Genomic DNA, 13,702 nt, shown 5'->3' on the forward strand with positions numbered 1-13,702 from the left:
AACTTACTCTGTTACTGAAATACCTTATTGCGGCTGGTAACATAATAGCTAGACTTCAACACCATTATCTGATATGCTTGGAGACTAAATGTGTTTGGAAAATGTACTGCTTTATCTATATCCTACAAGGACACTGTTCCTCTGAACGTTTCACAAAAGAACCCCAAAAAAACCTCCTAAAGAACATAACCACAAAAAGCTTTCTTCTCCCATGGTATCCTGGAGAGAGACTGCAGAAACTCCTGGAATTTATAGTAAAAACTAGGATGCAACAACAATAATGGAAGGTAAAGGCACATCATTATGGCTCAGTGAAGAGATACACAAAGCAAACCCGTTGTTAATGCAGAGTATACAAAGCTTAGAAGCAGAGTTTTATAATTTCCTAAATCAATTTGTAGCATTTTATAGCAACCATTAGTACCATGTGCCATATATACACCTGGAGTTTTTCCTACAAGGATTATAAATGGTGATTTCAAGACAGAAAGCAGAACTGCTCCTTTATCAAGTGCAGTAATAAAGCTAATGTAAATATTAGGATAGATTGCCCTTTAAAATCATGTGCATCTATGGGCAATTCAGCTGGTACTTCCATTGCAACTGTTTGTGGCTCAGAACAAGAAGCTCAGTCAACAACCTGCTTCTCCTGCTTAGTAGCCCAGAGATGGGCATTGCTACTGCAGACAAAAGAACAGGCAGATAAATATAACTGAACTTAAGATCTTACACCTGGAAGCTGGAGTATTTACTAGTCCAGTAGGTCTCAGAGCAGAAAAAGATACTAAAAATAGAATTGTACATGAAATATCAATATTTCTTAATAGTAATAATTAATATTTAGAAGAACAACCATGAGCTGAGCCATTCGCTTCAGTATTAGTTCCAACTATTAAGAGAACAGAACTGTCATGAAGACAGTAGCTCCTTGAGCCAGCCACACCATCTATACTAGTCCGAGTTCCTACAGAAAAACTGTTCTAAACTGTTATTCTTCTTAAAACGAATTTGTAGGATAATGGAACTACCATTGGGAAGACAATAAATCAGTGGCAATGTGAAGACTATATGTGTTTCTAGGAACTTACATGTTCCTAGTATAGCCTGATCAAAGACACATCTTTTTATTACTACTACAAAACACTGGGAATTTAACTTTTGCTTTCATGGTATCTGTGAAAAGACACTGCTGAATTTACAAGCCATCACGTTGTTCTTTGAAAGCATCTTTTTTGCTGTGCAGAATGTCAGCAAGTTCCTTCAAGCCATTACCATATAGTACACTTTAGTGGATTACACGAAGAAGATCATGCATCCTCAAAGAGGTTCCAAGAGTTTATGATCAATTTGAACAATCTGGAATCTACAACACCAAGAAGAAATACAGAGCAGTGGTAAAAATATTACTGTATGTTCACAGAGCAGCCAACAAGCCACTTCTATTTTGCAAAATGGAAATCCATGGAAAACTCTCTATTACGGTAGAGATGGAGACAAAAGTCTAAGTCATCTGCTGATTTACATTGCTGTAGATGTTCTAGGCTATGAAAAATGTTCTTAAACTGTGTTTTGATGCATTTCATGATTACCATTTCTATTTATCAGCCTGTTGGTATTTCCTCTACATCATAAGATTGGGCTGAAGAGCACCTTGTTAGATGTAACACAGAAGATACTCAACTGCCTGCCTCCTCTGTCAGTAATTCATATTTCAGGCAAAATCAGGCCTCTGTCAAAGTCTCCAAAGACTGAGGTGTCAAAACCATAATTTTTTAGAGAAAAGAATACATAAAGAGAAAGATTATGTGCACTTCTAGTTGCAAAAGCTAGTATCAACGCAGAGTCAGGTTAATGCATACAGTCAGCAAACAAGCCACCATTTATATTCAGCAAAGAGAGTAAGGTTATTAGCACAGCAGATGCTTATTACAGATGGGATGTAGAAATAAGCTAGATTTAAGGTTGAAAACACAGTGCAAGAAGTGATTAAAAGTAATGAAAACAAAACACCAGAGCCTGTTTATTCTAAGCAGTCTACAGAAGCCTTGAGAAAAAACAGACACTCTAACCATATTTCCCCCCCAGTGTTAAAAGGAATGGAATCAAAGTGGTGTGAACTCTTAACAGGAAATCCAAAATGATGATGAAACACTGAAACTAAAAGCAGCATCAAAACAACCTCTCAGAAGAAACAGGGTAAGGTGGAGCAAGAAAAGCGACTCCCTCATAATTGCATCTATTTAAATGGTGCCTCTTTAAGGTACAAGTTTACCAGTGAGGAAAGAAATATCTTATTCTTCCCATGAATTTAAAAGTTTTATTTCAATATCTGCACTCATTTTTGTAAGCAAGGCTCTTTTCCTAAGTGTAGGGACCTCACACAAAGAGGGACAAGGAGAAATAGCAAAACTCTACACGGACAGATCTACATGGACACAAGAGGACAGGCTGCCGCTCTTGCTTTCTCTAAACCAGCTGGCCTAGAACCAGCTCTGCTCCAGAAGATATGTATTATAATAGCTATGTACTATATCAGAATTAACATATCACAAGAAATCCTCCTTCCTGAACTGCATTGTGCTCTAACTATTCACAGGCTCTTATACAAAAGAAGAGCAAGTTCTCCTGAACAAAATACATCCTCCTCCTTTGCTATAAGGTAAGTTTCGTTGTTGTTTTCATGGTAAAAAAAAGGTCATGAAAAGATTAACTATAAACACACAAGTACCAGATGAGAGAAACTAATTATTAAAAATAGAAATTATTACAGAAAATTTACACTGCTATGGCAGAATATTGTGGGGAATTGCTTGATCATTAATGCTTAAATCACTCCAGAAGTGCACCTCAGAAATGAACAAATGCAACTTGGAATATACACTGGTTTTCAGTAACTTAAACAGTTAAAAACCATATACACACATTAAATAACCAAAGGGTGGATCCAGCTTGTTCTCCTTCAGTTCTTACCTTTGCCTAGGAACTATGAAAAGTGCTCGTACGAGTTTTCTTCTGTTGGCTTTTGTATTCATATTCATGCAAAAATCCATTGCTGCCTGTAAAGAGGAAAGTCGATGGAATACTTCACCTCTCATGCAGTGGGTTTTTATTTAAAGCAATATAGCATGCTTTTGAAAAGCATCTTTTACAGAGCTATTCCTGCTTTATGAACCGCTATAAAGAAAAACCTTCATTTTTGTCTAGAACTGACATAGCTACAAAACAAGTCCAGTTGATTCTTTGGATCAACGCAAGGAAGCAAGCAGCTTCAGACAGATGGGGAGTAATTTGTCAGGGAGTAATGAGAGGAAAATAGGAAAAAGCCAAGTCTACTTCTAAAACAAACTAGCACATAAGAAAACAGGCAAACAAAATCAGTATCACATGGTATTTTGGCAATTACTGATTAAGTGAGGGAAAATAAGGTTTCCTCCAAAGTAATTACTTTAAACATAGTTCAGCTCCTACCAGACTCAAAAGCTTCAAGTCTTTACTTCCAATCTATTTGATCTAGCATTATAATTTTAAGAGTGGATAAAAATGAAAACTATACCTTGTCTATGAGGTCTCTGTTGACACAGTTTGGAAGCTGCTGAAGGAAAGCATCTACTATAAGTTTTAAATGAGATCCAGTACTGGCTTCTTCATCCTCTTGTTCTAACAAAGTGAAATAAACAAGCAGCACACATCTTTAAGCGATGAAATATTATGATTTATGATCATATCCCCCAAATACAGTGCGTTTGTAATGTTTAGTTGTTACATACTTATTCACAGATTCAAACATATATAGAGATATAATAAGGATGAATATAAAATCTCTTTTTTAATGAAAGAATAAAAATCCATTGATTGCCTATGCTGACAAAAGTAAGAAGTATCATCTTTAAAACTTGTCTTCCCATTCAAGAAGTTCCTACCTCCTAATTTATACTGTCAGGAGCAACAACAAATCTATATTCCTAGAAAACGATGGTAATTTCTTTAGATGATAAAAGGAGGACCACAAGAAGACCCAAACATGGGGGAAAACAAACTAAACCACCTTAATGAAACTGTGAATTCTACATTTTCTGTATGTTTGTCCTGCAGGAGAAGCAAAATTTTTGATCAAAAGCATCCATTAAGGCTATTCTTTTAACCAGTGTGTTCTGGACATCTTTTCACTTTAGGCTGTAAAAGCTAGAGGCCGACCCAATTCCTTCAGCAGTGCTGAAACCAGAGCCTAGAACCATGAAGCAACAAGGATGGAGGGCTGATCACGCAGCAATTGCATGGCAAGTGACAACTTGTTTTTCAAGCAGATGCTTCTGTGTAATTTGCAACACAGGAAGCAGCAACAGTGACCTGTATCTACCCATTGAGTCCCTAACAATACTCAAGTAGAAGACGGCAGGACAACTGTACCACTGGAATTCAGCTTTTCTGATGCTAGCTATGAAGACCTCACCAGAGCAATGCCCCTACAGTTATCCTCTAATTGCAAAGTTTGTGCTATACTTAAACAAATTTTCCAGGTTTCCTTGGCCAAAGCAACACAGAAGAATGCTGCTTCCTGAAAAAAGAACATGATGAAGCTTGGTTTTCTTTCAGTTCGAGGATGCCCAGAAGTAACAGGAATAACTAAGAAGCATTTAAAAGGAAAACAGACTTCATGTAGCAGAAATCACACCCAAGCAAACTACAAATAGCCAACACCAGCTAAATTCACTATGTCTTTAAAGGCTGCATGGTAAGATAAACCAGCATGAAGACTGAAGGTCTGTTTTCAAGTTGCTGAAAGGCAAAGAGGTAACTGAGATGCTACACAGCAGGACCAACTTCTTTCTTGGTTTTGGAAACTGCTAGGGGCAGGGGTTGAGCTTAGGTAGAGAAATGCTAAAAACTACTCCAAGAAGCACTGCTAGCTACCCAGCCTTGAAGGTGGTAGAGATCAAAGCAGATGGCATCACCTCTTCCTTCTCTTGCACAGGCAACTAGAAGTCAGAAGAACAAGAGAGAAGGGTTCACTAAGAAAGGAGTGAAAAAAAAAAAGGAGCTGTTCCAGATGCTCAACAAAAGAGGACCATGAAGTTTTAAATGCTTAATGGAACCCTGACTCTCTCATCACCCATATGCTCAGAGCTCACTAGGATGCATACAACAGCTCAAACAAGACAATTTTTAGCAGCAAATCTCATTTTAATACATTCTTCCATTTAGGTATTTACAGCCACACCTTCATGTCTGCCTCTAATGTTCTTCTATCTTCCCCTTTCTTCCTTTACAGCAATTAGTTGTCTCACCTCAATCTTGTATGCAAAATGACTCAATGCTCTTGAAATCAATTTAAAGAAGTCTTTGACATTTCAGTCACTATTTAAGGCAATCTTTCAAGAGTCCCTGCTATCACATTGAATTTCAACAGTTCCCAAATGTATCTCCTCTTTCACTAGTCCTCTCCTTCGCTGAGGGCCAAAGATATTTTCACATTGTATTTCTTTCTCATCACAGTATGTGGATCCTTTGTAAGTGGAAAGGCTGTTTTGTAGTACCTACAGCAGGTACAGGAAATGAAATGGTCAGGGTTTCCAAGCATGCAATTCATGTGAAAAAAATCAGTTAATTTCTTGCTTTGCACTTCAATCCTCTTGAGTTCCAGTCTTTCATCATCAGCACATTTTAAAACTGCATTACCTCTTTTAAAAATTCACTACAAGTAGTAATGTACAACAATTAGTTAGACTATTTGCAATGGTCTATCTGGGTGCAGATCAAATCATGCAGCATAATCACTGTAGGGACTGAAAGAAAAATTACCTTTTCTTTTTAAACACCTTTATATTCACCAGAAATGAAGGCAATGCTGCAGTTTCCAGGGAGCAGAACTGAGAAAGCATCAGAAGACACCAAGGACTTACTGAAGTTGTTCTCCTGCAACAATTGGTGCCAACCATCTTCTGCTTCACCAAAAATAGTTGTTTGTCTTCCCCCCTCCCTACTCACATACCTTCTGTGAAAGCCCTGGCTCCTTTCATGTCAATATCATCTTTTAAATTTTACCAAACTATAACCTTGCAGAAGGCTTTCTCCTGGAAACCCCACTCTGCCTGAAAGTTTCAGTCTATTTTGTATAGTATCACCCAGACAATGGAAATAACCAAAGTGCTTTTGTAATGCCTGGAGCTATTCCTCTGTGAGACGAGGTTCTGAAATGAATTTGATGATGCAGGAGCCCTCACATTCTGATGGTACAAACTAAGACTATGAGCAAATAGTTGACTGGATCCCCCTCTCTGCATAACACTTGGCATAAGCATAGTGTTAAACATCTTGTTGAAGGAAAACCTTCAACATATGTGAAGGTTTGTGTGTTCTGATATGTGTTCAGAATCTAGTCTCACAAGTCAAAAAAAGATTTCTTAATTAATATTTTTAGATCTGCTTTTAAATTCCTGCTCTTCTGATAGGAACTCTGCTAGCTCTGTAAACAGGGTAGCAACATTAACAGGGTTGTCTTCATACTCACTTCTACACATCATTTCTGCTGCTGACCAACCTTACACAAACAGGCACTAGGTATGTATTAACATCAGATGACTCCTGCTCCCGGTACCCTTGATGGCTTCCACCCTGGCCATTCCTTACTTAACATCTTTGTCTCCATTCACACAGCTTCATGTTTCACATTTTATCTTCTCTTTTAAAAACAACCTCAAAACTCACTTCTTTCAGCATGTTTGCGGTGACTATTTGCAGCTCCGGTGCTATCTGCTCCCTCTCTCTTCCCTGAGCATATTGAAAATAAGAAAATTAAGATTCACTCAAAGTTAACACAATAGAGAAACAAAATAAATAACCTTTACCTAAATTCCTCATAAACAAACCTCTTCGACTAACTGTATCATGTAAAACTTTTATATGGCATACCTTAAACTTAGCTGATTATAGTCTCTGACCTTTAAGAACTAAGTGTAGAAACAAGCACTGCACTGCTGTGAAGGATGCTACACCGGGGAGACCTGCTTTGAAAACACACATGTTGGAAAACTGTCTTGTCTCCCTCACACTGGGCTTGTTCAGCCTGGAAAGGAGAAGGCTCCAGGGAGCAGCTTCCAGTGTCTAAAGGGCCAACAAGAAATGTGGAGAGGGACATTTTACAACAACAAGTAGTGACAGGACAAGGGAGAATGGTTTTAAACTGACAGAGGGGAGATTTAGATTAGACATTAGGAAGAAATTCTTTTACTATGAGGGTGCTGGGGTGCTGGCACAGGGTGCCCAGAGAAGCTGTGGCTGCCCCATCCCTGGCAGTGTTCAAGGCCAGGTTGGACACAGGGGCTTGGAGCAACCTGCTCTAGTGGAAGGTGTCCCTGCCTGTGGCAGGGGGTTGGAACTGGATGAGCTTTAAGGCCCCTTCCAACCCAAACCAGTCTGGGATTCTATGATTCTATATTTGGACAGGGAGCAAAGACTGAAGTGACAGAAGGAGATGCAGAAGTTACAAAAGATATGCAGTACCCACTATCTGACTGGATTGTCTACCCTATTTATCCTGTTTCCTGCTCTGTGATTTACTTATTCCCTCTGCCAATGAAATCCACACTACCAAATTATCAATAATAGTTCAAGCTACTTTTCTTCATCTTGGACCTTATGGGCTTTCTGAGCAACTTGATGCAGTTGAAGGCGTCCCTGCTCATTGCAGGGGGGGTTGGACTAGATGAGCTTTAGAAGTCCCTTCCAACTCAAACCATTCTGATTCTGTGATCTAGGTCCCTGCTATACCTCATGCATCCTTCCTTTCTACACTCAAGGTCCATGCCAACCCAGGGACACTCTGTTTTATGTCTGTAATAGTGTCATAATGCAGTGGTTTCGTTCTTCACTGGCTTTGCACAAAACATTACTACTAATTTACCTCAAGCACAGATGCACAAAAAGATCAGTACATATGAAGAAAAGCTAAAGCTATATTTTGTAGCTGAAGGACACCCAGTTTTCCTAATTTCAAACCTAAGGGAATTTTACTTAAGAAAAAGGCTGGAAAAAAGGAAATCTTCCCGTTCATTAGATAGAAACCCATCACAGAACTTGAAACAACACCTAAATTAACATTTTTGTCAATTCTGTGTATCTGGTGTTGCCAACTAGGGCTGTTCAGAATTACACACACCCCAAAACAATCACTGTGTTTCGCTGTATGTTTCAACAAAAGTAATGCTCCCATGCTGCTAATTTACAGCCCAGTTTTCCAGCACGACAAGGAATTACCAATTGTATCTATTTGAATTTCCATCCTTAATTTCTGAAGCTACTTGCCAGTATCAAAGCAATCTGACAAAGGTATAGAATTCTCAAAGACACTAAAGTCTCCACCTGTCCCACAAAAAATAAACTAATGAGCAAAGACAAGCAGGAAGCTTGTCTTTGAAAAAGCCTACAGGGTGAGCCAAATGAAATCACCTTCACAAGGTAGAGAGTAAAAGGGTTTCATAAAGGGCTGGCTGTTTAATGAGACAAAATAAACCTCATTCTGACATATTTTAGATTAACTTTCAGATGAGAGTATGTTTAATGCTTAGTCAACAGCTCATTTAAAACCAGAAACTAGTATTGATTGTTAATATATGATGATGAAACCTTCTACCATCAAGAGCATGACCATCAATGCCCTCTGAGCTACTGTACACACTCAAACTGGTATTGCCTCCCAGTGAGCTACAGCTATAGAGAGGCTGCACCTTCTATGTCTGATCTCATCTCCTGTTACTCCTTCCTCACTCATGCAGGATCTCACTCTCACGTTATTTGCTTTGTCTCTATACTTGGAATAATCTGCATCCTCTTCCCAAGTCAAGAATCCCTTCCAAAAAAATCAAGAAGGAAATACCCCCATTCCTGTAGATGTCTATTGACAAACTTTTTTGGCCTATCTAGCAGGCTGTGAGCAATCCAGAATGAACTGCTCTTTTTCCCTTCGATTCCAAGAGAACATCCATGTGTACTACCCTTACAGATAGCTGGAACCAAGCTCTTTGCTGGTTTTCTCAAGATCTCTGACCAGAGTATAACAACTCACTGAAGGTGAACATCCTGCAATTAAAACTTCACATCTTACCCAGCTGAATGAGCTGATGGTAACTCAGAGAATAAAGTAAATAAATGGAAGGGAAAATTCATTCCAAAGGGGATATGGCTTTTTCCATTCCATGCCTGGATAAACAAAGGAAAAACCTAAGAAAATACGTGATAGCATTATCCTGACTGTTTTCTTTCCAGGACAAGTTTGAAACAGTCTGACTCCAGAGCTCTCTAATTTCTTTGAACTCGTGAGGTGTCACACACCAGCACAGTTCCAAGATTAAGTTCAGCTCAACTAATTTTCAGTACACGAGAATCATCCAATTTGAAGATCCATATGCCCTAACTAATCCCTATGGTCAACTGAGACTGATACATTGAGGATTTGTTCAAGCCACTCAATGCTCAGACCCACAGCTCCATGCATCAGCTTGGTTCAATGAACCCATGCTTTAAACACCAACATAGAGTCTTTGCCAGGGCCTGAGCTTCTTTGCTTTCATATGAACTTCATGGCTTGAAGTTCTGGCTTTAACTTCTTAGCTTTTAAAGCACAATGCTTGAAGCACAAGCAACAGGATTATGCTCACCAAAGAGGAGGGGCTGGTAGGAAATGTGATGTGCAAGGGCAGCTTTAGCTGCAGGGACCATAAAATGCTGGAGTTTTTGATGCTTAGGGCAGTAAGGAAGGCATGCAGCAAGCTCACCACCCCGGATTTCAGGAGAGCAGGCTTTGGTCTCTTCAGGTATCTGCCCGGTAGAGTATCAGGGGATAAAGCCCTGGAGGGAAGAAGGGCCCAAGAAAGCTGGATAATATTCAAGGATCACCTCCTCCAAGCTCAGAAGTGACACAGCTCAACAAAGAGGAAGCCAGGCAAAAATGCCAGGAGGCCTGCATGGATGAACAAGGAGCTCTTGGACAAACTCCAACACAAAAAGGAAGCCTACAGAAGGTGGAAGCCAGGACAGATAGCCTGGGAGGAATACAGAGAAATTGAGCAGACACATCTGGTTAGGAAAGCCAAAGCCCTGACAGAATTAAATCTGGCTAGGAACATCAAGGGCAACAAGAAAAGCTTCTATAGGTGTGTCATTGATAAAAGGAAGACTAGGAGAAATTTGGGCCCTCTCCAGAAGGAAAGAGGACACCTGGATACCTGGGACATGGAGACTGCTGAGGTACTCAACAACCTTTTTGCCTCAGCCTTCACCAACAAGTGATCCAGCCACACCACTCGTGTTGCAGAAGGCAAGGGCAGGGACGGGGAGAATGAAGAACCATCCACTGTAGAAGATCGGGTTCAAGACCATCTAAGGAACCTGAAGGTGCACAAGTCTATGGGATGTGATGAGATGCATCCAGGGGTCCTGAGTGAACTGGCAGATGAAGTGGCTAAGCTGCTATCCACCATATTTGGGAAGTCATGGCAGTCTGGTGAAGTTCCTGCTGACTGGAAAAGGGGAAACATAACCCCCACTTTTAAAAAGGGGAAAAAGGAAGACCTGGGGAACTACAGGCCAGCCAGTCTCATCTTGGTTTCCTCCTGGAAACTAGGCTGAAGTGCATGGAAAATAGGGAAGTGGTTGGTGACAGGCAACATGGCTTCACTAAGGGCAAGTCATGCCTGACAAATCTGGTGGCTTTCTATGATGGGGTTATGGCTTTGGTGGATAAGGGAAGAGCAACTGACATCATCTACCTGGACTTGTGCAAAGCATCTGACACTGTCCCACATGACATCCTTGTCTCTAAACTGAAGAGATGTGGATTTGACGGACAGACCACTAAGGGATAAGGAATAGGCTGGATGATTGACCACTCAAAGAGTTGTGGTCAATGCCTCAATGTCCAAGTGGAGACCAGTGATGAGCAGTGAAAACCATTCAATGATTCTATGATGATGACATCAGGAATTTCCTAGATCAGGCAGTATTTTCAGTTTTAAGCCACAGAATCTCCAGCCGGTGGACTCCAAATGTGACTTTTTTCCCCCACATTCTAGACCCAGAATAAGTTTCCTGCTTCAGAAATGAAAGAAAAGCATCTGCACTGGTCCCTGGAAATGCAAAGCAGCAAAACCACTGTGTATTACAAACTAAGCTCAAAGACAGTGCCTCACTTGCTCCTCTGAATTTGGCTTTTAACACCTGATGCTGCTTTTCCCACTATTCATTACCACTAAAAGAAAAACTTGTGATTCATAAGAATTCTTAAGAAAGATTTTTCTGGTTCCCCTGGTAAAACTAACACAGCCAGATTTCCACAGGTTCTATTTGCAGCCCTTTATGCACAATCAGAGGTCAGAATTCTTAAATCCTGCTCTGTAAAGCCATAAGACAAAGGCAGAGCTGAATCTTGCACTTCAAGAGAAGTTTAAACCAGAAAATATTTTATTAGCACCCTAAGCACATGTGATGAGAAAATCATTTATGCACTGAAGTCTCATTCTTCTTCCTAGTCACTTTTCAGACCTCTGCCTTCACGTGTGATTATCTTTAAAAGCTAAAGGAATCAGTAACTGTCACTACAGAAACCTCCATATAATACTTTTTACTTGTTTCTGAATGTCTTGTTACAAATGCTTTTTTGACCACAATCCTAACAGCTTCTAGCTACTAGTTTCGTAAATAAATCATTCTTCTTCCTGAAGTTTAGCTACTGACTAAAAACCATCAAGCTTAAAAAACAACCCCAAACCAGAAAACAACAAATAATTCCTAAAGCCAATTCTTTTTACCTTGCTCATCAAGAAGCTTTTTTGTAAGATCTTCTGCCTCATCTCCACAGTCTAACTCCAGGGGATCATCATTAATATCCAGGTTCTCCAGTTCCAACTCCAAATCCTCGCTCCCAGGTGCTTCCTTATTATCTTTGGCATCTTTTGAATCTATTTAAAAGGTAAGTAGAAATATTAAATCATTAAATAAATGCAGGCATGATTAGAATACAGGAAGACTCACGTTGCTAAACCTGTGTCTCTACTCTCTTAGTCTTGTTAAAAGGAAACAGGCAAAGAATATCTACTTCTTGAGACCAGACTCTGTCATCTGGTAGGTCTCAGTGGTTTGAGATCTTTCATATAGCTTTACTCCTATACCTGTGTCCTGGGTTCAGCTAAACCACAACAGCCTGAAAACTGCAAACATTTACCTACACCGGGGTCTGTTAAGGATTGCCAAGAATTCTTAGTGCTTTGGTTTGCTCTGAACTATATTTAGTACATCTTCAATGGATGACATTCATACATTCAAATGGAAGAAGATATGCAGAAATGTAGCAATTTAAGTCCAAAAGTGCTTAAAATGGATAGCCAGGCCATCACATGGGAAGTGCAAGCAAAGAGAACTTGCATACTAGGAAGGTCAGATAGAAAAACATAACCTCCAAAATAGTATCACAAATGTTATTCAGAAATTGCCATTTTCAAAGATAAACCCCCTCAGTTAATGTTTGCACTGCATATTCTTCATAGCTCAACTGAAAACAAAACTAACCAAGCACAGCAAACAAAGCTTTTACACAGACTGAGCAAAAAAGGCAAAAAACAGAACAGGAGAAAGATACTGATGAAGTAATGTGTTATATAGAAGGTCAAATAAAAATCCTATTTTCCTTGAAAACTAATAACCTGTGAATCTCTAGATGAAGATTCAGAAAGGAAGAGCTAATGTTTTGCTTGGACCACAATACTGGGCCACCACAGAGCATTTTTTTCAAGAGATTACCATCCACAGCATTTTGTTACTCTTCCAGGCCTCCTTCAAACCTCATTTGCAGACTATGCTTTATTAAAAAATAGCATTTAAGGCAAACAACCTACAAAAATGTGACAACTTCTAAACAGCGCACACATCATATGGAAATAGTAGACTCACAAAGCAGGCAACTTGGTTAGAATCAGAGACTAAGCTGCTCTGGAATGGACCCTGGTGAGGTCTCTAGCTCAATCTTTTGCTCCAAGTGGATGAGCAATGTATTCACACCAAATTTCTGAGGTTTTTTTTTTGCAGTTGTCTTGAAAAATCTATTAAAACAGAGATTCCAATCTCCTGGAGCAAGCTGCTTCAACACCTTCTTATCAGAATTTAGAAATCAGAAAGAAGGCCATGAGCTACAAAGTTTAAATTCCATTCACACCCAACACTGACCTACTGCACATGTAGTAGACAATCGTGTAGCCTGTGTCTTCGTTGGCATTTCCTCAATGCCAAAACACTGCTCTGATGCAAATATGCATCTCCTGTTACACTGAGAGCCAGTGATGGTGAAGGTTATTTTTATCCCACTATAACTAAAGTCTACCAATGCCTGGTTGTGAACCTGTGTCCAAAGTGAGGAACCCTCCAGACCTTTAAATCTATTGGAACTTTACACTGACACACAGTTAGACACCATGAACGGTTTAGTGGAAAACACAGAATGAACACTAATGTCTTTCAAAGATGATAAACTTTCAGGTTTCTCACAGCAAGGTTAATATTTACTCACATTGGTTAATCTCCAATTATTTTAAACTTCAACTTCTATCAATATTAAAATGCACTGACTTTTTGTCTTCTTTAAACTAGCTGTAACCACTGACAATGCACCCTGCACTGATGAAAGCATCAGAAGATAACGTTTGAAATAAGGTGCAAA

General features: G+C 39.5%; 1 protein-coding gene across 2 annotated transcripts in view; it reads right to left on the minus strand.

Annotated features, from left to right (window-relative positions):
- The window catches only part of UPF2 (UPF2 regulator of nonsense mediated mRNA decay), a 64,830-nt gene that overhangs the window by 36,676 nt on the left and 14,452 nt on the right, over positions 1 to 13,702 (minus strand). For both annotated transcript variants that reach the window (XM_030480461.1, XM_030480462.1), the window contains exons 6-8: positions 11,802 to 11,951; positions 3,554 to 3,657; positions 2,971 to 3,056 (exon numbers count right to left, since the gene is read on the minus strand). In XM_030480461.1, the coding sequence (XP_030336321.1) occupies positions 2,971 to 3,056; positions 3,554 to 3,657; positions 11,802 to 11,951 (340 nt within the window). The remainder of the gene's footprint in view (positions 1 to 2,970; positions 3,057 to 3,553; positions 3,658 to 11,801; positions 11,952 to 13,702) is intronic.

Source organism: Strigops habroptila, chromosome 3 (genome assembly GCF_004027225.2).
Source record: "Strigops habroptila isolate Jane chromosome 3, bStrHab1.2.pri, whole genome shotgun sequence".
Lineage (NCBI taxonomy): Eukaryota > Metazoa > Chordata > Aves > Psittaciformes > Psittacidae > Strigops > Strigops habroptila.